Source organism: Sorex fumeus, unplaced genomic scaffold, assembly GCF_029834395.1.
Source record: "Sorex fumeus unplaced genomic scaffold, SorFum_2.1 ptg000115l, whole genome shotgun sequence".
Lineage (NCBI taxonomy): Eukaryota > Metazoa > Chordata > Mammalia > Eulipotyphla > Soricidae > Sorex > Sorex fumeus.
Genome location: NW_026606172.1, coordinates 17,793,072 through 17,818,991, shown reverse-complemented (window position 1 = coordinate 17,818,991; position 25,920 = coordinate 17,793,072). Strand labels below are relative to the sequence as shown.

Sequence of the window (25,920 nt, the reverse complement as noted above, 5' to 3'; positions counted from 1 at the left end):
GGTTTGACTGAATGTAGTTCTTAATTAGTCTCAGAATTCCTACTTCTTAGACAGTTCTTTTTCTGCTACAATGGTCGTTGGTGTTGCTGAGTACCACCTGAATGCTGTCTCAAAAATCGTAATCTTTAATTTATAGATTAATTTTATTTTACACTAAAAAAATGATTTTTCTAAGTAGCTCTTTTTTCCTTGCATTGTTTCATGTGATTGGTGCTGCTAATAGAATTTTTTAAAGACATTTATTGAAAATTACCATCTTATCTTTGAAATTTGGGAGGTAATTCTTCATCTTCCCTTTAAAGTATATTGTAAATCTGTTTCTTGCCCAGTTTTTCTACAGTGTAATTGCTTGGTGTGTATGCATGCTTATATTTAAATGTGTCTGGTAACCAAGTTTTTATAAGCTAAAAATTGATGTAAGTATTCTATTTCAACATGCTTAAATGTTTTAAAATCATTCTTGCTATTTTAATAATTGTTGATAACAGAGTAAAATAGTGCATACTATATTTTAATATATTTTAATCTCAAAAAATTTTAAAACCTTGTTTACTGTCCTAATAATTATTTGTTGATAACTAAAGTGTTGATAAAAATAAATAGCATTGGTAGAGAGGAGAGTCTTTTATATTAGAAATATCTGTATAACATACCTGATTTGCTTGTCTTTGCAACTGCTGAAAATAGACCTCATTGAAATTTCCATATACTGCACATAGTAAGGGTTTTGAAACAGAGACATTAAACCTTTGGTAGACCTGAATTAATGCTAAAGAATTACTCTCTTCTGTTTCTAATAAGTCACAGTAAAAACTGGGGGGTAGATAAACTGGTGATTATATTAAAATGTTTATGAATTTATTAAAACTCATGCTTTGCATGGGACTGCAAGTAATATTAATTTTTTTAATGATTTTATTTACTTGAAAAAATTATCAAGTTACTTATGTAGGATGGATGCCTTATATTCAGAAGATGTTATCGGAAGTGGATCTGTTGTATGGACTTCAGTGTCACATCAAGTTCATGCAATGAGTTCATGTCATGGGCACCTGTTTTCCTCTTTTCTACCCTTTTGATTTTGTGCCTTCTTAAGCTTCCTAGCACACAAGGGTGCTAGTTTTGGCTCCCCTAAAGAGCTATGTGCTATAAGAGACTTTGCACTTATGTTATTTGGCAGAAAGGGAATTATGAAATTTAAAAGTTGTGTAGATCTGGAACATGGTTTTATAACATTAAGGTTTTCACTCAGTTGATTTAGTCATTTTATTCATAGGATTTTCAGTAGGGATTTTAAGTTCAGTAGGATTGATTAAATACTAAATATATTTACTATGGTATATATGAATATTGTATATAAAACCAAATTAATACTTAAGTATGTATTCTTTTGTTTGTGTTCACAGCCTAGTAATTGTAATTATGTTACTCCTTCTTTTTTTTAGAGTGCTGATACATTTAATGAGAAGTAAAAGATGAAGAAGGTGAAGCAATATATTCACTAAGGATTATACCTGCTTACTACTACTGAACCATGTGTTAAAGAATCCTGCTGCTTCTTACTGAAGAGTTGATTAACTCTGTTGTCAGACAACAGTGGAGTTTGCCTGCATTTTATCTTGTTATTGCCAGAAGAAATCCTGGTCGGAATGTAACATGCATCTCTGTCTAATTACTATGGAAGGTGATAAACCGATACTCACTTATTAAAGGTATATCTCACATATCCACAGAAAACCATTCTTTAAAGTGACTGGAAACCAAGCCCTTGTGAACACTTCTATTGAACATGACTCATGGAGAAGAGCTTGGCTCTGATGTGCACCAGGATTCTATTGTTTTAACTTACCTAGAAGGATTACTAATGCATCAGGCAGCAGAAGGATCAGGTACTGCTGTTGACAAAAAGTCTGCCAGGAGGAATGAAGAAGATCAGAACTTTAACGTTTCTGGTAATGCTTTTCCCACCTGTCAAAGTAATGGTCCAGTTCTCAATACACATACATATCAGGGATCTGGCATGCTGCATCTCAAAAAAGCCAGACTGTTGCAGTCTTCTGAGGACTGGAATGCAGCAAAGCGGAAGAGGCTGTCTGAGTCCATCGTAAATTTAAATGTAAAGAAAGAAGCTTTGCTAGCTGGCATGGTTGACAGTGTGCCTAAAGGCAAACAGGATAGCACATTACTGGCCTCTTTGCTTCAGTCCTTCAGCTCCAGGCTGCAGACTGTTGCTCTGTCACAGCAAATTAGGCAGAGCCTCAAGGAGCAAGGATATGCCCTCACTCATGATTCTTTAAAAGTAGAAAAAGATTTAAGGTGCTACGGTGTGGCATCAAGTCACTTAAAAACTTTATTGAAGAAAAGTAAAGCTAAAGATCAAAAGCCTGATACCAGTCTTTCTGATGTCACTAAAAATCCTATCAGAGATAGGTTTGTAGAGACACCTCATCATGTTGGACAAAGTGGAACAAAGGTCATAAGTGAACCCTTGTCATGCGCTGCAAGATTACAGGCTGTTGCAAGCATGGTAGAAAAAAGGGCTAGTCCTGCCACTTCACCCAAACCCAGTGTTGCTTGTAGCCAGTTAGCATTACTCCTTTCAAGTGAAGCCCATTTACAACAGTATTCACGGGAACATGCTTTAAAAACACAAAATGCAAACCAGGCAGCAAGTGAGAGACTTGCTGCTATGGCCAGGTTACAAGAAAACGGCCAGAAGGATGCTAGTAGTTTCCAGATAACTAAAGGAATGTCAAGCCATCTTAATGGTCAGGCTAGAACATCAGGCAAACAATTGACTAGCAGAAGTACAGCATTTCAAACTCCAATGAGCGTAGTTCCTACTTCACCCAAAAATGTAGGCTATAAGAATTCACTGGAAAGAAATAATATAAAACAAGCTGCTAATAATAGTTTGCTTTTGCATCTGCTTAAAAGCCAGACCATACCTAAGCCTATGAATGGACACAGTCAGAGTGAGCGAGGAAGCATTTTTGAGGATAGTAGTACACCAACAACTATTGATGAATATTCAGATAACAATCCCAGTTTTACAGATGACAGCAGTGGTGATGAAAGTTCCTATTCCAACTGTGTTCCCATAGACTTGTCCTGCAAACACCGGCTTGAAAAACCAGAACCTGACCAACCTGTTTCATTAGATAACTTTACCCAGTCCTTGCTAAACACCTGGGACCCAAAAGTCCCAGATGTAGATGTCAGAGAAGATCAAGATACCTCAAAGAATTCTAAACTAAATTCACACCAGAAAGTTACTCTTCTCCAGTTGCTTCTTGGCCATAAAAATGAAGAAAACGTAGAAAGAAACAGCAGCCCTCAGGAAGTCCAGAGTGAAGTGACAAAGTTCAATGCACAGAATTACATGAGGACTTCTGTAATTGAAAGCCCCAGTACAGCCCGTACTACGCCAGTGAGCACTCCACCATTACTTGCATCTACCAAAGCCGAGTCTCCTATCAATCTCTCCCAACACTCTCTCGTCATCAAATGGAATTCCCCGCCATATGCTTGCAGCGCTCAGTCCGAAAAGCCAACTAATACCGCGTCCAACCACTTAATGGACCTGACAAGAAACAAAGAATCACAAGGAGAAAAACAGGTCCAAAATGAAGGTACACAAAACTCTGCAACTTTCAGTGCCAGTAAACTGTTACAAAACTTAGCACAATGTGGAATGCAGTCTTCCTCTAGTTCAGCTGAAGAGCAGAGACTCAGTAAACAGCTACTAAGTGTAAACACAGACAAACCTCTAGGTATGATTGACAGATTAAATAGTCCTCTGCTTACAAATAAAACGAATGCAATTGAAGAAAATAAAACATTCAGTAATCACTCAGCAGGTTCTGAACTAGGACTTTCTGGTTCTGAGATAGAAAATCTGCTCGAAAGACGCACTGTTCTCCAGCTGCTCCTGGGAAATTCCAACAAAGGGAAGAGTGAGAAGAAAGACAAAATCCCTTTAAGAGATGAAAGTACTCAGGAACACACAGATAGAGCTTTAAGTGAACAAATACTGATGGTAAAAATAAAATCTGAGCCTTGTGATGACTTACATAGTCATAATACAAATGTGCACTTGAGCCATGAGGCGAAGGCTGCCCCGTTCATAGGGATGGGTCCTACCATGCAGAAAAGTACAGCTGCCTTACCAGCATCCGAGGACTTTAAATCGGAGCCCATTTCACCTCAGGATTTTTCTTTTTCAAAAAACGGTCTGTTGAGTCGATTGCTGAGACAAAATCAAGAGACGTACCTGACAGACGATCTGGACAGCAGTCACAGAAATAGTGAACTGACGCTGCTCGAATCAAAGAATCTTTGCATGGTTCCTAAGAAAAGGAAGCTTTATACTGAGCCATTAGAAAATCCATTTAAGAAGATGAAAAATAATGTAGTGGATACTGCAAACAGTCAGAGTGCTCCAGAGGTTCTGTATGGGTCCTTGCTCAACCAACAAGACCTGAAACTTAACAGAAATGAGCTTGAACTTAAATATCCTGCCAGTCATGGCTCAACCAGTGAAAGTGAACATAGGAGTTGGGCCAGAGAGAACAAAAGCTTCAATGTTCTGAAGCAGCTGCTTCTCTCAGAAAACTGTGTGAGAGATTTGTCCCAGCACAGGAGTAACTCTGTCATAGATGGTAAAAAGAAGGGACACAAAAATAATGTGACCAACAGCAAACCTGAATTCAGCGTTTCTTCTTTGAATGGACTAATGTACAGTTCCACTCAGCCCAACAGTTGCACAGATAATAGGACATTTCCATACCAAGGAGTAGCAAAAACCCCTGTAAGTCCTTCTTTCCCTGAGCACTTGGGCTCTGTTGGGTCTAAATCCGAATCCGGACTTTTGAATGGATCTTCCATGCCCAGTGAAAAGGGACCCATCAAGTGGGTTATCACAGATGTTGATAAAACCGAATATGAGAAAGACTCTCCGAGACTGACCAAAACGAACCCTATACTGTATTATATGCTCCAGAAGGGAGGCAATTCTGTTACTAGTCGAGAAACACAAGAAAAGGACATTTGGAGGGAGCCTTCGTCTGCTGAAAGTGTCTCACAAGTTACAGTCAAAGAAGAGTTGCTTCCTGCTGCAGAAACTAAGACTTCTTTCTTTAATTTAAGAAGCCCTTATAATAGCCATATGAGAAATAATGCCTCTCATCCCCACAGCACGAATGGAGAAGTTTATGGGCTTCTGGGAAACGTGCTAACAATCAAAAAAGAATCGGAATAAAATGTACCTGCCACCTTGCTTTGGATCTTTATAAACTAATTAGTATGAACTTGAGATCTGTATAAATAAGAGCATGATTTGAGAAAAGCATGGTATAATTGAAACCTTTTTCATTTTGAAAAGTATTGGTTACTGGTGATGTATAAATATGCATACTACTTTTTGCTTTACGTTAGATGTCATGAGGAAACTACTGAACTAGCAATTGGTTGTATAACACTTCTGTATGCATCAGAAAACAATTGTGAGTAGCCTATGAATAAAATTCTTTTATAATTAAATAATAGGCATAAATTAAAATGTAAATCTCCAGCCATCATGCATTTTGCTGCCTTTTTAGGGTACTTTATTTTGCTTCTCAGAAGTCAGCATACATAACACAATTTTTAAGGTTCAAATTGCTAAATTGTTAAACTCCTTTAAGGAGATTTACTGAAGTAAAAACCTAGTGGTGATTCACTAATCATTATCCAATTCAAAATTAAATTTGAAAAAATATGCTTAAATTTTTCACTTTTACTAAAAAATACATTTATTTTTAACTCTTAGAAGGGGTTTTGTGGCTTCCAGTGTGTCTACCCCACCCCAGTCCTTTTCAATATGTTTATTTAAACCTTGTACTACTTAGTAAAAATTGATTATACTTGTTGGAAGTTTGATCCTTTGAAAAAAGGGGGGGTAGATTTCCATGTTTTGTATTTTAACTACTTTACTAAATTAATATTCCTCCTTTTACAGAATTAGGAAAGTTAATAATTATCAGGTGGTTTCCTGAATCATTGAATATTTAAGATGTTGTTTTTAACAGAAGCAAAATGACTTTTCTTTGGATGGTTTTTACCATCTCGTTAAGAAAAAAAATGTTACTTTTTACCTTTTCTGTGGTACCTGTGATTCTTATGACCAGGGTTTCTTAAAGCTGGGCTCAGAATGCCTGTAGAGAACCATCTGGAGTGATTGTTTTAAAATGAGATTCTTAGGCAACATCTCAGATCTACAGAACAAAAATTTCTTATCTCTTTATCTATGGTGGAAATCTTCTATCTGCACCTTAAAATGGTCCTTAGGTGTTTCTTCTGTATACAGAAGCTTGAGTAACATTGCTATAACTTTTCTGAGAACACAGGACTGTTTTAAAAAAAAGACAAAAAAAATACCCTATTTGATGCCTGTATTTCCCCAATACAGTCACACACACCACTAAAAATTTGTGAACTTATAGTTAATATATTTCCGATATGTCTTTGGAAATCGGGTTCAGGATACTTTTTATGACAAAAAATAATTGGGTGGGACAACTTTCATATCTGGCTCAACATCTCAGGAAAATCTAATTATTTGTGTTTTCCAATGAGTAACATCTACGTAATTAGCCTTAGGGATGGAATAACAGGGCCACTTACCAAACTCAGGTGATTCCAGGATGGTTTGGAAACTTCTGAATACATCCTTAATTTCTATTGAAATCATTGTCTAAGAACAATGCTGAAAATGACAAAAGCATTTATGTCAAACCCAAGAAAGGCATTAAACTCAGATCAGCTAAACAAGACAATACATAGGGCACATAGACATGACAGAATCATTATCACTCCATTGGGTTTATTATTTTAAAACAATGATAAGAAGTAAATGTGGATGATGTCTTTGGAGAAGAATTCACTACTATCAAGCCACATTGGGTTCCAACTTAACCCCTTGTTTTGTTTTTAAGTTCAGGTTTTACAATCCACAGTTTATTCACCAGATGGGTTTGTTGTATTTTTTTTTTTTTTTGGTTTTTAATTGTGAACCAGGTTAGCAACTGACCTATCAAAAATTGTTATATAATCAATTATCAATTAGGAGGAAATGTATTTGAAGTTCTACTTGAAGCTGTTTCTAAGATTTTTATATTAAAAACGGGCGTTATTTACTAAGATGATGTAAAACCCTAAATGATTATTTTTTTCTCAAAATGATTTGTAAATAGTTATGGATATATTTAAAGTGATTGTCAGGAGTGAATATCACATTACATCATGGGAAGATGAAAGTGTATGACTATTTTGAAATGAGAAGTCGACTGGCCAGTGAGCATATTCTGCTTCATCCCATATTTACTCTGACAGTCTTATTGCCTACACTATATAAATACGCATTTTAACAAGTCATTTTATTTGTTGCCATTATGACTGCCTGGAGCCTTAAAGGTATGTTAGAAAAAAATGATATTCCCCCTTGGTTAGGGGGAATGCTGGGCTTTACAAGGGAGTGAAATTTTTAGGTCAGGGAAAAGAACATCAAGGGGGCCAGCATTGCTGTTTTTTGTTGTTATTGTTACTGTTTGTTTCATTGATTGGTTGGTTTTTGTTAACAGTTACAGGAAAGAGGATATGTAAAATACATAAATATACATGACAACAAAGAATGTGGTTCTGATTCACTTGTCCCTAATTTGAGTTTAGGGTGATTTTAAAGAACAGTGAGACAGGGCATATATCCATAAATTCACTGTTTATGTATATGTAGATACAAGGATGCACATATACACATTTTTCAAGGACTATTTTAGATATCTTGACAACTTCTTCCTAATGAAGTTATTTGTGAAAGGGTACTGCAGTTCTCATTGACATCAGTAAGGTAGTATTGCCTGTTTATTCTCTGCTGCATCTTACAGAAGAGTAAACTGGTGAGAGTATATATTTTATATATATATATAATGTGTATATATATATATATATTGACTTGTTACATGAAGATGTTAAATCAGTTTTTAAAAGTGATGTAAATAGTGATTTCCTTAATGAAAAATACATATTTTGTATTGTTCTAATGCAACAGAAAAGCCTTTCAATCTCTGGTTTCTGTATATTCCATGTATAAGTGTAAATATAATCAGACAGTTTAAAAATTGTGCATGTATGTATACAGTTGCAAGTCTGGACAAATGTATAGAATAAACCTTTTATTTAAGTTGTGATTACCTGCTGCATGAAAAGTGCATGGGGGACCCTGTGCATCTGTGCATTTGGCAAAATGTCTTAAGTCAAATTGATGGTCATCCTAACATGACAGTATTCCATTTTCTGGACATGAGTTAGGTGGTTTAAGCTTTGTGAAAGAATGTGCTTTGAATCCAAGGGTCTTAAAACTTTTTAAAATCAAGTCAACCACTTTTCAAAGAGTTCACACAGCTACTTTCATGAATTTTTTAATCCCATTGGAAACAATATACCAAGAATATTCCAGTATTCTGGAATATAGATACATGACCATTCATGATATGAATTCTGGGGTTTACAAAACCAATTTTGATGTATTCTCAGTAATATAATTTGTCATTTTTATTAGAAATTTAATTTCTTCATGTGATGTCAAAACTGTACATACTGCAGTGTGAATTTTTTGTTTTATTTTTTAATCTTTTAGTGTTTACTTTCTGCAGTGAATTTGAATAAATGAGAAAAGTGCATTGTCTCTGGCTTGAAATGTCTCTTATTTTTTGTGACTTAATGTGTTTTTTTAGATTTTCCATGAACATAAAATTCTGTGGCATGAAATGGCAATAAATTATTATGGATGCTTTGCCCTTCTCAGAAAAAATGAAAAAGGGGGTGGTTGCCAGCAAACTAATAACATGTCTAGAGACGGCATTGAAGTGAGAGAACAACTTTGAAAAAACAGTCTATAGTACCTACCCTCAATTTTTGATGTGCAGCTTGATGGTTAGATTTAAGTTTATAGATTTAAGCCACTGTAGTTAAGTAATTGAGGGGGAAAATGTTAATAGAGACCCTTAGGGGGAAAAATCTGCAAGCAAATTGTATGGAAGTTATTGTCATAAATATTGATAATTTAGGAGAAAAGAGTTTCCCTAAAGTTTGTATGTTTAGGCATGCCCTTAATCGGTTTATTAAAATTTAACTGGAACTGAACATCTTTTCTCCTAATAAGTTTATAAACATTTCAAATGTATCCAAATAGTCGATCTGCTATTCTGAATTATTAAAATTATTTAAAAGTTGGGCTGGAGCGATAGCACAGCGGGTAAGGCGTTTGCTTTGAATGCGGCCGACCCAAATTCGATTCCTCTGCCCCTCTCAGAGAGCCCAACAAGCTACTGAGAATATCTTGCCCACAGGGCAAAACCTGGCAAGCTCCCCATGACGTATTCGATATGCCAAAAACAGTAACAGCAAGTTTCATGTGAGATGTTACTGGTGCTCACTCGAGCAAATCCATGAACAGGAGGACAGTGCCTATTAAAAAGTCAAACCTTTCTGTATTTCCAGAATCAGATACGTAAACATTTAATTGATGTTATTGTGAACAAGTGTATCAAATAGTAAATGAAGTATTTTTAAATGAAGTATTTTTAAGAATAACAATCACCAGTTAGCAACTTGACTATGAAATAGTGCCAATGACTTTTAATATAGAATTCTTAATAGTCATCTAATTATGATTATCCATACTATGCAAAATTTTCATATTCTCCAGCCTGTTAATGTGAAAATGTCAATTTTGAGACTTTTTCCTTACAACTAAATTGTAGGCTGTTCAGTTACAGAAAAAAAAATTTTATCAGAAAAATAAATTTTTTGAATATTTTTATTAAGCATTCCAATTTTTGTTCTCCAAGACTCAGAGTTATGTCTGAACTTAGAAGTACACCTTGTAAGAGTTGTAGCAATCTGTTGGTATCATTTGACATTAATTTACTAATTCCTTTTTCTCATTAGTCAGAAGTACTCATAAGATTTAAATATGCTGTCTTTGTAGGTAAAAGACTGTGCTGTAAAAGAACAGAATGATTATACTCTAGTTGGTAGCAATAAAAATGACAAAATTCAGATCCCACCAAACCCTGTTCTAGGGTAGTGCTATTACCCTTATGATCCCATCTCCAAAGTGATTGAAAGCAAATACATAAACTATTCCAACAATGTCCCCAATTTTAAAATAGTTTGCTTCTATGACAAGTCAGAAGAGAATTCTTTGAACCATTTCAAGCATTTAATAGACTTTTTTGGGGACACAAATACAAGCTTGTATTTTCTTCTTTTTTTAAATCAAACTTTATAAAACCTCTAAATTTTTAGAAAAAGTTTATGAACCCTCTGGACTGTTTTGCTTATTTTTGCTTAAAGCATTAATCGTCTGGCTCACATCTGGAAAGCAAATGGTTTAACATTGTGTAGGTGTCATAACCTGTATTTATTTGAAAGCATATCAACAGTGCCACAAAGTCAAGTGCCTGTGTGAGTACAATGAGGCTTTTTTCCCCCTTAGCTAAATGATAAACAATCATGTGATTGTTGTACAGTTCAAAATCTGCCATGAGTGGCTCTCTGACAGCCATTGTAGTTTTAGTTTCCATAAAACAAACGGCAAATCCTAAACCCTTAGCATCTGGTGGATTGTGCCATCTAGCCTTGTGTACCCTTTGACTCCTGGCCCTGCTTGAATTTTCACATTTTCCCACTAACCATCTATCACTGGCTCCTGTTAAAGAACAACAAAATACATTTGAATAAACTTTGAGATCAAATTGATGTTATTAAATTTTTCATGAATCAAGCAGCATCACGCTAGCAAGTGGGCTCACATTCCAGTGAGCTTCGTGGGCCTGAACTATACAAAATCAAACCCCAGCAGAACATGCTCTCTTGGTAAGTGTGTAAAAACTAATTAACAATAAGACCCTCACTGGGGTAGGAACTAGAATTAACATTTGACTAATTCAGATCCTTGGGGAAATTTGGGTAACTGTGGGTTTGGAAATGCAAGAAACTGGTACCACATATTACTAGTCCATTAAACAATATTCAATCATTAAAGGATTGTGACAGTGGCAACTTACATGACAAAATTCACATTTTTCTTTAAAAAGCAGTACTTGAGTTTGTAATAAAGTACGTTTTTAATAAGTGTTAAACTGATGTGAAAGCATAATTTCATCTCTGATATGTGTGAGATTGGACTGAGGTTATTTTCTTTTATTCCAGTATCATAAAATTAAAGACTTTTAACTACTACATCTTATAAACTTAGTAAAACCACATTTCCTGTCCCCAAATCCCATGAGAGCAAATAAGGTCTTGGTTAAAATCATTCTTGTTTCATATCCAAACAGCTGTGAAAAATACTAATATACGCCATGTTCAAGATGAGGATATTGATTTGCATTGGGAGTGGAATAGTCCCTTTAGTCAAGTAAGCTTGATAAACATGACTTATGTTGATTTCTGCCTGATATTAGGCCTTGGGGAAAAAACAGATGGAAGTCTCTGGCTTCAAAACTATCTTCCTCTAAGGGAATGTTTTTGAAGAGGGACCATGGAGCCAAGTAGACATATTCAGAAATAATTGAGAAGTTTGAGGCAGTGTCACAACTTAAGTCTTCTCCCTAAGTTCTCTTCTTTTGAATTCCTTTCTAACTTTAACAAGTCAAAACCACTTCTAATTTCAACTATATTAAAAGGATGAGGATAGCCCTTATCTGATAAGACTTATTAAAAACAGGGTGTTTCTAGTGAGTCTAGATTTATTATAAAGATTTTCCCTGGTGTTCCTTAAAACCGGATAAGAAATAATGCAATGCAGAGTAATAAAAGCTTATTCACTTAGAAACTTTTATCCCTATGAAAGAGTAATAACTTATAAACCCATACCACCAGACAGTCCAAACAAACACACACCGAAGTATTAATGCTTATTTTCCCAAATTACCTTAAAATTGTATTAAAAGTAAGATGTTCACCATAGAGATGTACTCAAGACTCCCTTTTACTTCAAACTGTAAATCACTGTAATACAAGAATGATTCTAAGAAGCCAGGAGTCTGAATGGTCAAAGTGATACTTTCTTATAAGTGATGAAGACATTGATATACTTGGGAACATACAGTGCTTAGAGACTGCTTTTGATCATTATCAGATAAACCGAATTGGAAATGCAGAGTATGAACACATATTTATCTGTCTTATAAAAGTATTTGCTTACTTTGTCCCACTCTTCCCTCTTTTTCCGAACTTGCCCTTGTCCTTTCTTCTTCTCCTCCTACCTCTTTAATGTAAAAGATTTATGGGGATGTAATTCACATGTTGTACAACCTACCTATTTAAATTGTACAAGTCAGTGGTTTTTAGTATATTCATGGAGCCACTACAATCAATTTAAGCACTTTTTTTCATGTCCTAAAAGACTCCTTTTCTTTCCCTGCATACTATAACCACAAGTACAATTTATGTATTTAGGTTAATATAGACTTGATAACAATCACAATCATCCTGTTTGTCGATTGCCTTGAGCAGGCCCCAGTAACGTCTATTCGTCCTAGCCCTGAGATTTTAAAAAATGCCATATTCAAGGCTCTTTCAGGATTAGGAGAATGAGACCCATCATTGTTACTGGTCTTTGGCATATTGGGTACGCCACGGGGAGTTTGCCAGACTCTGCCATGTGGGCAGGTTACATTCAGTAGCCTGCCAGTTTGTCCAAAGTAAGAATGAGATAACAAGATGTTGCGCAGCCGCAAATGCGGCCGTGCTCTTCTGGGAGCTGGGTTTTATAGTCTCTGGGTCGGGGGTGGGGGTGGGGGCAGTTGGTGGGTGTGACCCCCACCTACTGGAAGATGGAGGATCTGGATGGAGGATATTCAGCCCGGACCCGAGCAGGCTTAGAGATCTCAGCCCCGGGACCCTCATGCCTTTGTTCCTCGGGTGCCGGAGCCCTGGTCAGGGCGGGGAGGGAAACTCAACCCGCTCCCCTCCAAGGGGCCCCGGCGAGGACAGCCAGGCGCGGGGGCAGGAGACTCCGACCAGGGCTCCAGCAGCTGAAGACTTCCAGAACCAGCCACCACCATGCTGAGACCACTCTCTACACACATAAATGTACAGGCAGAGGAACAAAGGCATGCAGGTCCCGGGGCTGAGATCTCCAAGCCTGCTCGGGTTGAGGCTGAGCATCCTCCACCCAGATCCTTCAAATTCCAGTAGGCAGAGGTCACACCCACCAACTATCCCCCTGGTAACATGTAATCCCATCAACAGCGAAGACACAGAGACTATAAAACCAAGCTCCCGAAAGCGCGCCCACAACAGCCCTGAGACATCTTATTATCTCATTCCTACTTTGGACAAACTGGCAGGCTACCGAATGTAACCTGCCCACACAGCAGAGTCTGGCAAACTCCTCGTGGCGTACCCAATATGCCAAATACCAGTAACAATGATGGGTCTCATTCTCCTAACCCTGAAAGAGCCTTGAATATGGCACTTTTTAAAAAATCTCAGGGCTAGGACAAAGGAGACGTTACTGGGGCCTGCTCGAGGCAATCAACGAACAGGATGGTCGTGATCATGATCGTCGTGGAATTGCTAAGTCATGGAAGCTCAAATCCTAGTTTTCTGAGAAATATCTATATTGTTAGCCAAAGGGGTTGAATCACGAAACATTCCTACCAGCAATGAATGAAGGTTCCTTTATTTTTTTTTCCACATCCAGGCCAGCACTGTTATTTTCTGTTCTTTGTGATAGGTGTTAGGGTTGAAGAGGAGAGTGATAGCACAATGGGTAGGACGTTTGCCTTGCACGCCGCCAACCCTGGTTTGATTCCGCTGCCCCTCTCGGAGAGCCCAGCAAGCTACATAGAGTATCTCACCCACACAGCAAAGCCTGGCAAGCTATCTGTGACATAGTCGATATGCCAAACACAGTAACAACAAGTCTTACAACAGAGGTGTTATTGGGCCCGCTCAAGCAAATTGATGAACCACGGGAGGACAGTGCTACAGTGATAAGTGTTAGTTTCACTGACATGAGATGGTGAATCATTTGGATTTGCATTTCCCTAATGATCAGTGATACAGAGCATTTTTATATACAGAGACCTTTTGGCTATCTGTATGTCTTCCTTGTGGAAGTTTCTGTTCACTTCTTGTTCATAATTTTAGATGGAGCTGAATTTTGTTCTTTTGAAGTTTTACAAGTGCATTATATATCTTGTATATTAACCCTTTGTCAGATGAGTAGGGGTCAGATAAATTTTCTCATAGTATATAGGGTATCTCTTTATTCTGGTCATTGTTTACTTTGCAGTGAAGAACCTTCCCCCACACACATATCAATCCCCTTTTTGAGCCACCCTCAAAACATATTTTTAGATCTGTACTCAGGAATCACTCCAGACAGGTCTCAGGAACCATATGTGGTATTGGAAATTGAATCACAGGTCTGTTGTGTGCAAAGCAAGACCCTACCTATGTGCTGTCACTTTAACTCAAAGCTGCTTAATTTCACATAGTTCCAGTTGTTTTTATTTTTGCTTCCATTTGCTTGGCCAATGGCATTGAATCATTAACGATGTTTTTGGAATCAATTTTATAATGGGTTCTGCCTAAGTTTTGTTTAATATAATTTATAGATTTAGCTCTGATTTTTTTGGTTTGGTTTGGTTTGGTTTGTTTGTTTTGTTTTGGGGGCCACACCTGGCAATGCTCAGGGTTTACTCCAGGCAGTACTTGAGAGACCATATGGGGTATCACAGATTGAACCTGAGTCAGTCACATGTTATACTGTCTCTCCAGTCCCTCAAGTCTGATATTGAGGTCTTTAATCATTTTGAGTTGACTTTTGTGCATGCTGTTAGATTGGGATCTGAGTTATTTTTTTCTTTTTTTTTTTTAAACATACGAGTCACTAGTTTTCCCAATACTGTTTTTTGAAGAGATCTCCTTGTTCCACTGTATACTCTTAGTTCTTTTGTCAAATTTTCTATCATTTAAATAAATACCTTGGAATCTGTCTTGGGGTTCTCATTTCTATTTGATTGATCTGAGAATCTTTCTTTATTCCAGTATCATACTATCTTATTTACAGTAACTTTGTATATTTTAAAAATGTGGAAAAAAATGCTTTTCATTTTCTTTTTTCCTGGGATTGCTTTGGTTTTACAGGGAATTTTTATTACTCCATATAAATTTCAATAGCATTTGGTCTACGTCTTTAAAATCTATCATGGGCATTTTCATGGGACTCAAAAAAGGAGCTGCATTAAATCTATATTATCATTTTCACAATATCAATCTTTTAAACTCACGAATCCTGGATCTGTTTTTGTTTACTGTTGTTGTTGTTGTTGTTGTTGTTGTTGCTGTTTGGTATCTTTCTTTAGTTGTGATTTCAGTTTTCTTTATATGTCTTTAATTCATTTGTTAAGCTGATTCCTGACTACTTGATTTCTGATCTCTCCAGTACCACAACATCTGGGATTTTGATAGGAATAATGTTGAATTTGTGGAATATTTAAGAGAATGTCTTCAGATTTATTTATTCTCTTCCTTCTTCTTTTCCCTTTATTGTTGTTCTAATGACTGGGAATTGCATATGCACTTGGTTGTCATGTTTGCCAGAGATCACATGCTTTTAAGTTGTAATGCTTTCATATGTATTCATGGTCATTATTTTGGTTGCAGTGATGGTGCACATTGTGATCACATAGTGATCCCCAGGGGTTACACATCTGACACAAGCACTCACATGTTTCAGTTGTGATGCTTATTGGAAGGGGATCACACACATCACTTATGGTGTTCACACACACACACACACACACACACACACCTGCACAGAGTGCTCCAGAGATTATATATTGGAGTATCCAAAATTGCAAGAAGCAGAGCCACCAGGACCGTGACACACACATATGAACACTGGCAATTAAGCTCATAGTTTCACACTCATATAATAGGTGTATTTATTTTCTGGGTTTTGAGTCATACTAGTGATACTCAAAACTTATTCCTGACTCTGTGTTCAGTTATCACTCCTGGTGAGGTGCTCAGGAGACTGTATGAAGTTAGGTATCCAACCAATGTTGGCCACATGAAAGTCAGGTGCCTTATCCCTGTACCATCTCTGTAGTTCAAGGTAGATGTTTTTGTGTCATTCCTGGATCCCAAGTTAGTCATTTTAAAGATTAGGTCTTCCCATCCATGAACATAGGTTGTCTTTTGATCTTTAGGTCTTCTTTAATTTCTCTAGCAAAGCCACTTGGGATAATGTTGGATTTCACAGAGTTTTTGTCTATTACCCTTTATCTGTTAAATTATCTGCTACTTTTCCTATCATCAAACTGTTTAATGCCATTACTTGCCTAATTATTTGACTATTTCTTTTAACTATATCCCTGAGCATAAGTAATTCTATTACTGTATCCAATTCAGAATGTTTTAAATAAATAGCTTTTATCAGTTCTGTTGTTTTTCTGGGTAGTCAACAGAACTCTCACACTGCCATTTCCAAAGTGAATCTTCCAAGCTTATCTTATTTTGATCACCAAATAAAGGTACTCAAATCCACATTCCTCCATAACCACCTACTTAAGCAATAGTCCTATATATATAGAACGGTGTATTTCTGGTCTTGTAAACTAAATCACAAGCTTTAAAAAAAGAAATTTATTTTAATATTAGTTATTGGAGGGAGGTGGTAAATTTCTAAGTCATGCTTGGGAAGCCCTTTGGGACATTTTTAGTGATTATTGACCAACTAGGCCAGAGGGTCAATGGAAGATCCAGAAGCCAAAAGATGAAACACTTCTTCGTTACTATGTTACCAGGGATTACCTGAGTCACAGATAGTTTTCAGTGACCACCAGGCACACACCTAGAAATTTTTGGAGTTTCCAGAACTATACAGTGATGCTGAGGGACCATGTGGTTCTATAGATAGAATCAGGGTCAGAGGCATACAAGGCATAACCCTAACACCTATACTCCTGTACTATCTCTCCCATTTCTCATTTGCTAGTTTTGAGTCTTTTCCTACCTATCATTAACTATTATTTACCTAAGTCAAGTTTCTTTTTGCCAAGAATTTGATTTAACCATTTATGTCCTCTCCATATTAATATTTTAGGTTCATAACTCTTATTCTTATCCAATGTTATGCAATTAGATCCACCCAATCTCACTGCCACCACTGTCATATTCAACTTGTAATAATTAAAATTAATGTTTTGACATTTAACTCATTAACATTTTTTTCACTTACTGTTTTGTTTTAGATTTTCAGAAAAATTGAGTAGAAAACAGATATCCTGAAATATGCTCTTCATATCCACTGCCTCTCTTAGATTTTCTTACTAACTTCTGTTATTAATGTCATTATTGTTAGTTGATAATCAATATTGATACATTTTATCTTATTATCAAGACATTATTCTTAATTAAAGTCTATAGTGTAAACAGAGGTTAATATTTTATATAATATATTCTCTGAATTTTGACCAATGTGAAATAACATGTACCCATTTTTGTTGTGTTATGCAGAATTGTTTCATTGCCTTAAAGTACCCTATACTCCATTTTTTCCTCATTCCCATCTATCTTGGCCTCATGGTCATCTCTTTCTGAACCATGGCAAACAGGTTTTTGTTTATTAGTTTTTTGTTTTGCTGTTTCCACAGCTTTGCCTTTTTCATAGTGTCAAATAATTGAAATCAGGCTTGCATGCATACTTTCAGATTGGAATTAGGGGATTGGGTCACACCCATTGGTTCTTAGCAATTGCTACTAAATTTATACTCAGTACCACTCCTGGTGGTACTCCAGTGACTGTAGTGCCATGGATCGAACTAGTCAACCATGTGGAAGGCAAGAACCTTAATCTCTGTACTATGTCTCAGATCCTCAGAGCAGCATTATTTGCTCATTTTGATAACTTAAGTTTATTTCTTCTTATTACTGAATCATATTTCATTTTATATATGCGTCACAGTTTATCCATTTACCTGCTGAAGGATATCTTGGTTGCTTACAAATTAAAACAATTATGAGTAAAACTGCTGCATTGCATATATTTGTGTACAGTTTTTTGTGTGTATGGACTTAAAACGTGTGTTCATATGTTTTTTGATTTGTGTCTTCAAAGGACAGAACTTAACTTATAATAATAAAAATTTTCACACCACTCATTTGATCAGGAAATACTTTCCCATCAATTCTGAGCACATAACATCTCACTGGATGTATTAATCAGAAAAGACTGAATTCTGCTGTAATACCATTCAGTCCTGAATTCTCAGTGACTAAAAGCTATAAAGGCCTATTTCATTTGGGGCTGCATATCTAAATTCAGTTGTTAGGGATTCTTCATATATCAAACTCACTCTAGAATCCACCCTACTAAAGCCTTCATGCTCTAAAAATTACTTGGTTGACAAGGCAGAGGGGAAAGAACTTGATGAATGAGCACTGACTTTTTATAGACTCAACATGGCCTTGCATTGCAAGAACCAAAGCCTTGTTCTGATTGACTTCAAAAGAGTAGGAAATATAACTATATAGTGTAACTTGAAAAAACAAAAGCATCAGGACTGTTGAGGAGAATTTGGTAATACCTACTTTTAATAGTCATTTTATCCAAGATTACACAATAATCTTTTGATCACTGTATCACTGTATCACTGTCATCCCGTTGTTCATTGATTTCCTCAAACCTGCACCAGTAACATCTCCATTCATTCTAGCCCTGATATTTTAGCAAGTGCCACACTGGAGGCTATTTCAGGGTTAGGGGAATGAAACCCATCATCGTTACTGGGTTTTGGCATATTGAATATGCCACAGGGAGCTTGCCAGACTCTCCCATGCGGGCAGGATACTCCCGGTAGCCTGCAGGGTTCTCTGAGAGCAAGAAGTCTTCAGCTGCCAGTGCTCTGCTCGGGGCAGGGAGAGAAACTCAACCTGCCCCCCTCCAAGGGGCCCTGGTGAGGACAGCCAGGCACTGGGGCAGGAGACTGTGTTGTTCTCTTCCAGAAGCTTGGTTTTATAGTCTCTGGATCTTATAGTCTTATAGTCTGTTGATGGGATTACACGGCGCCAGGGGCAATTGGTGGGTGTACTGCCTATCTACTGGAAAATAGATCTGGGTAGAGGAGGCTCAGTCCTGATCTGAGCAGCCTTGGAGATCTCAGCTCCGGGTCCCGCACACCTGGCTTTCTCTGCCAGTTATGTCATGCATGAGGCTTGTCTAAGAGTGTGGAGAGTCGTTTTAAACATGGCTGTGGCTAGTTCCGGAGGTCTTCAGCTGCCCAGGCTCTGCTTTTTTGATCATATATTTAATTTTATTTGATTTGATTTTTTAAAATTTTTATTAGTGAGACACCATGAGGTACTGTTGTAGACTTACAATTTGATTTTATTTTAATGTTCAATGTAGAAATTAGTCTACAAGGTAAAATTAACCAGCCTTAATTAAGGGCTCAAACAATATTTACTAGTCCAAAAGGAAAAGCTCACATACATTGTAATACAAGCTCTAGGGGTTTTTTATATCAGAAATATGGCAGGGGTCCGAGTATGAGGTCTGTTACTTGATTGAGAGTCAACATTGCTGACAGTAGGGTTAAAAATGAATAAAGAAGAATTTTCTTCACCTAGACTTAGTAAAACAGTAGAGAACTGTTCATTTTGTCTACAAATCATTATTGACTTTATTTTTCAGCTCTTAAAAATATAATTAAGATTCTACTTTTCCCAAAATAATTTATTTCACATATTCATAAGAAATATCTTGAAGCAAAATTCAACTTAGAAAACCATTTTAGCTTGTGACTTTACAGATTTGTTTCATTGACCTTGGATTCTTCAGCTAACTTGATACTTCCTTTTAAGGTTTTTCTGGAAATTTCTGAATTATCAGCAGCCACATCATAAAAACCTTTATTTAGATATTTAACCTTCTACAATTAGATATTAATCCACCCCTTTGTTACAGAAAATAGTTCACATGGTCATCTCTGTTTCCTTTATTCTCATTCATCTTGTCTCGGCAATCGCTGAGATTAAGGAATTAGACTTAACGCATTGACCCCTATACGTTATTTGAACATATATTCAACATGAGCCTAAATCATCCCTGTACTCCTACTCTTAGAAACAACTGCAAGAGACTTCTCCCAAGCCATATCTAAAACTTCTGCACTTCTCATTTTATTTTCCCTGAAGTTTTCCACAGATATTTTAGGGGTATTTATATGACCCTCTTCCCAATATTTACCTCTAAAGCAATAGAGATGGTATAGAAAGGGAAGAGGAGTTATCTATCACTGAAAATGAAGAACAAGGATATGACAAAAGAGACTCTTCCCTAGATAATATTGACATATATACTGCAATTTTCATCCTATTTTATGGAGTATATATGACTTTTTGAATGAATATTTTCATATCGTAGGGGTAAAAAAGAGAAAATTCTGGGATGCATGGTAGTTTCATTTTACTTGTATGAGACAATACTGTTTTTCATAATGAACCCACCAACAGTGGATGAGAATTCCTTTTCAACACATCCCCTGCAGGTAATTTTTTTTAATATGTACCAATTTTTTCTGGTGTGAGATGATATCTCATTGTCATCTTGATTTGGATTTCCCTGATAATAAGTGATGAGAAGCCTTTTTTCATGTGTCTATTGGCATCTATCAGTCTTTTTCAGACAAGTGACTGATTTATTTCCACTCCACCATTTTTTGATAGGGTTTGTGGATATCTTTTGTTGTTCTTTGTTAGAGTCTTCTATATTTGGATATTAATCCTTTATCTAATATATTGAGTGCATATTTTTTCTCATTCTGTTCACGACCACGACCACCCTGTTGTTTGTCGATTGCCTCGAGCAGGTGCCAGTAACGTCTTCTTCGTCCTAGCCCTGAGATTTTATTTATTTATTTATTTTTTTTTAAAGTGCCATATTCAAGGCTTTTTCAGGGTTAGGAGAATGAGACCCATCATTGTTACTGGTATTTGGCATATTGGGTATACCACGGGGAGTTTGCCAGACTCTGCCGTGTGGGCAGGTTACATTTGGTAGCCTGCCAGTTTGTCCAAAGTAGGAATGAGATGATAAGATGTTGCGCGGCCTAGGAGAATCTGCCTTGTTCTCTCCCAGGAGCTGAGTGTGATAATCTCTGGATCCTGGCCGTTGTTGGAGTTACACGGCAGTTGGTGGGTATAACTGTCTAGTTACTGGCAGGTCCAGTTCCAAACCGTGCAGGCTTGGAGATCTCAGTCCCAGGTCCCACACACCTGGGTTCCTCTGCCAGTTCTTTTATGCATGAGGCTCATCCAAGTGTGTGGAGAGTGGTCCCAGCATGGCCTTGGCTGGGCTCCGCAGGTCTTCAGCTGTTGGGCCCTGGTGGAGACAGTCAGGCACAGGGTAAGAGACTCTGCCTTGTTCTCTCCCGGGAGCTGAGTGTGATAATCTCTGGATCCTGGCCGTTGTTGGGTGTCTTTTAATTGTATCCCATATCAGAAATGTTTTAAATTTTTTTAAATTTTTTATTATTGAATCACCATGAGGTACAGTTACAGATTTACATATTTTTGTGCTTGTGTTTCAGTCATACAATGCTCGAGTACCCCATCCTTCCACCAGTGCCCACCCTTTACCACCGAAGAAATGTTTTAGCTTAATGAAGGTCCATTTGCTTTTTTTTTTTTTTTTGGTAGTACCTGTTAACCACTTAATTTTGCCAAGATGTCATGTTGTATTACATCTGTCATTGTGAGATCAATGCTATTCTTACATTCTGTTCTATAAAGAATAATGTTCAGTGGATGAAGTGATAGCACAGAGGGACATTTGCCTTGCACGCAGCCAACCCGGATTCAATTCCCAGTATCCCATATGGTCACTTGAGCACTGCCAGGAGTAATTCCTGAGTGCATGAGCCAGAAGTGAACCCTGTGCATCACTGGGTGTGACCCAAAAAGTAAAAAAAAAAAAAAAAAAGAACAACGTTCAGAGCTGCCTGAACTCCCTCATGAGCTCAGTAAAAAGTTGGTCTGGGCATTGCATCTATTGCATCCATCCCCTTCAACAGACCCCCCCCCAAACCTCCAAAATGATGCTTATTTTTTAATCATAGCAGTTATGTTTACTGATAAAACGTACAGAGACTTCAGTAAACTATGTGAAGAAAAAATTAAATGACATACTACTTCTGCAACGATGAATTATTTTTCTTATTAGTATAAAATTCCTTGATTACTCTCTTTTAATCCGCTACTATTGTTACAGTTTCATGAAGAATATGATTTGAATATAGGTGTTTCCTTGTGTAGATAATTGCATTTTTCTTACATGACCACAAAATATTTCTTAGTACCCTTGACTATCAAGTTAATAGCATCATATTTTCCCTCCTCCAGCCATATTTTGCAACTGTATTGATGAATGGGATATTGTGAAAGTCTTGCTGCATAGCTTCTAAGAGTAGATCCTACCACATGATAGAGTTTTGTCTGGCTCTCATTGTTAGGACTTAATCCTTGGGAATCCAAGTATCACAGTAACAAGGAAGATTTGGTCATATGGAGTGCGTATGTGTGGGGTGACCAATAGCATCAATTGCTGAGTGTGTAAATGAGAAAACTTTTAGATGATTCCAGCCTTTGAGCTGTCATAACTGACACCAATGAACTAGATTAAAAATATTCCCAATGACTACTACCTAAATTACATATTTATAAACAAAAAACATGCAGTTATTTTTTGACTTAAATTTTATAGGTATATTTTATAGTGTCATTAACAATTTTCACATCAACTGAGTATGGGTGCATAAAATTTGATTATGTGAATAGTGTATAATTTATGTTTACCGCTTTATATTGTTGCTTATTTAAATTGTCTCTGATTCTTTTTTATACTGTGATAATAAACGTTGCTGGATGCATCTTCTACACACACATTTTGAGTTTTGTATTTCTGATTCTTTTCATAAAATAAATCTGTAGAACACAAATGTAAACATACTTCTTACACCTAGTTACATTGAATTAGTTTTATGTGACTCCCTAGAAACGTCCTTGAATATTTTAACCATAAAAATTATTCAAAGATATGAATTTTACACAACTGCTTCACAAAATTTTGAAACGTAGTCCTCTTCTGAAGCAAGGAGAACCCTTTGTAATGATTTCTAAATCACCGTAATTATGAGTTTCTCATTGTCAATTTGTCATGATTTATACCTCTCACCTTTTATTTCCCTTGGAAGATATGTGTCCTGATACACATTGATTTTTAATAATGTGTTGCATTCACCAACTTTACTGGCTTAATATTTCCCCTGCCTCCAGTTATATCAGTATCTTAATCCCTCAAACCTATGCATTTACCGTAGGTGGTAAAATTGAATTTGCAAATGTGATAAAGTTTAGGATTTTAAAAAGAGAAGATTACTAGAGATAACCCAGGATGCAATGAAATACAGTCTCATAAGTAAAAGGCAGAAGAGAGCTTTGACAGGCAGAAGAAGACAATATAATCTTTCAGGCAGAAACTGGAATAATATAGCGACGAACCAAGGCATGCTGATAGTGAAGTGAAGCTAGAAGGAGTAAAGATTTTTCTCCAGGGTCTCTGAAGGACTGTGACCCCACTGACATCTCACAGGTAACCTAGTGAAACTGATTTTGAACTTCTAGTGTCCAGAACAGTGCAAAAAATTTTTGCTGTTGTTGTAGCCACCACGTTTGCCCTGACTTGCTATAGCAGCCTCAGGAAGCTTAGGCATCACTTGCTGCTGCACACAAAATAAATGAAATGAGGAGGAATTTATTTCAATGTTTCAGGTCCATCCTGCAATAACTACAGGCACTACTGTCTGCAATATCCACGCACAAAATACAGGAGAGATTTGTTGCATATTAAGTATTGAGTGCCGTTTGGAGAATAAAAAAGCAAGGAGAAGTTTATTATTCTTGAGGTATGTATAATTCTCAGGCTTGAGGTATGTATATTCTAACACACACCTAGAGCAGAGTTCCAAGTCTTGAGTTTCTGCCAAGTCCACCTTGACACACATGCCTTAAAATACGTAGAAATGCAGAGAACATCAACAGGAATGTGTAGTTTGAATACTACCCCGTTAGAAAGTTCATTAAATTTTTGGGGGAAAAAATAACAATGAGTCACCGATAACAGAGTCCCAAAGATTTCAAAGAACTAGGTTAATCTCTCTGTGAATCCTAGCATGTCACAAAACATCAGTGTACATCAGCTTCCCTTTCCCTTCCTTGGTTAAAAATGTCTCTTTATTTTCAAGGTCTAAAAAAAGACAAGACATCACGAATGAATCTGCAGTGATGTTTGAAAAATATGCCCTGACACATTTGGAACATACCCACTGTTCGAAATCTGCTGGCTAAGAGAAGCTGATTAGAACCCCTGATGGCCTGTGGGGAGCTCTGTCCAGGTGCTTATTACCTGCTGCTGTCAGCTCTGCCTTGGGTCAGCATGGAGCCAGAATATCCAGTTGCCTCTCATCTTCCTGTAAAGCCCAGACCCGGAGGCAGTCTCTGCTGTTGATACAAACTTGAAGAGAAGGTTGTGTTGTGTTGCTAGAGAATTTGACAAGGTCCCTTTATTCAGTGAAGAAGGCTTTCTCCTGATTTTATTTTATTATGTTTTTTATAAAATGCCTCGACTTTGGTCATTTTGTGTATTTCTTCTCCTTTGGCATCAGAGATAATCTACTCTATACATTCTCCCCTGAACCCCAGGACAGAGACATAAGATCATCCTCTGTTGCTGTGTGGATTTAAAATGGAAAGGACAGTTGTATGTTTATCACAAACCCTGTATTTCTTCACAGCATGGTGGATTTTAAGTGTACATATCATCTATTTTTTCACCTAAGGGTAATTGCCTCCCCACTAATACCCCACCAGAAAAATCCCAACACCAAACTTCATTTAGCATTTATCATTCTTTCTAGTACAGGATTTTCTGTTATAAATAATTAATGTAATTATAAATAATAAAAAATATTAAAAGTTTTCTAGAAATTAAATAAGTCAAAGTGAAACACTTCATGCTGTAAGCTATAGGCAAAAAAATCATGATTCCTGGTGTAGATAAATTCTTGCTATGAGAAAAGCAATTTATATATATGTATGTATATATATCCATTTGCTGAAAAAATATTTTTTTATAAAATGCTCTATAACAATATTGTGTCAGGTCCTAGAAATACAGTGAAAATAAAACAGCTGATTTTCCTTAAGGAATAGAAAGCCCTGTTAAAGTAGGAGAGATGCACTATAATTATCAGTTGGGGCTGTAATATAGTGGGAAAGGAGAACACTTAACCCAAAGGTTAGTACCAGTATTTGACAGAGGAAATAGTACTTTCCTTGGAATTTACAGAATAGGAAGAGAGTAATCAATTACTTGGAGGTAAGAGGACACTGGAAACAGTAAAATAACTCTAATAAGCTTGAAGTGACTGAGAGCTGAGTTTCCGAAGATAAACAGAAACATGCTTACATGAATCTTGTAAGTGAAGACAATAGAAGTTAATGCGGAAGGTTAAGCTGGTTAGTGAGATGATCCAATTTACCCTGTAGAAAAAGTTGTCTTTTGAGAATGTCAAAGTTCACTATAGAAGCTATTGTGGAGACAGATGATAGTGACCTCTGTTATGATACTAAGTTATGATACTAATGGTTTTGATACTCAGTTATGATACTAAGGTTTACTCTTGGTGTCAGAAATATTATAAGGGTGATTTAGAAGAGAGTTCTATCATAGTCTTTGAGTAGACCTGGAGTGAAAAGGAGGATAAATTCAGCATAACTCCTACATACAGATATCACCAA

General features: G+C 36.7%; 1 protein-coding gene across 1 annotated transcript in view; it reads left to right on the top strand.

The window, feature by feature from the left end:
* The window catches only part of NRIP1 (nuclear receptor interacting protein 1), a 91,828-nt gene extending 83,106 nt beyond the window's left edge, over positions 1–8,722 (top strand). The window contains exon 4 of the mRNA XM_056135432.1: positions 1,446–8,722. Within this exon, the coding sequence (XP_055991407.1) occupies positions 1,790–5,260 (3,471 nt within the window). The 5' untranslated portion in view covers positions 1,446–1,789 and the 3' untranslated portion in view covers positions 5,261–8,722. The remainder of the gene's footprint in view (positions 1–1,445) is intronic.
* The last annotated feature ends 17,198 nt before the right edge of the window (positions 8,723–25,920 follow it).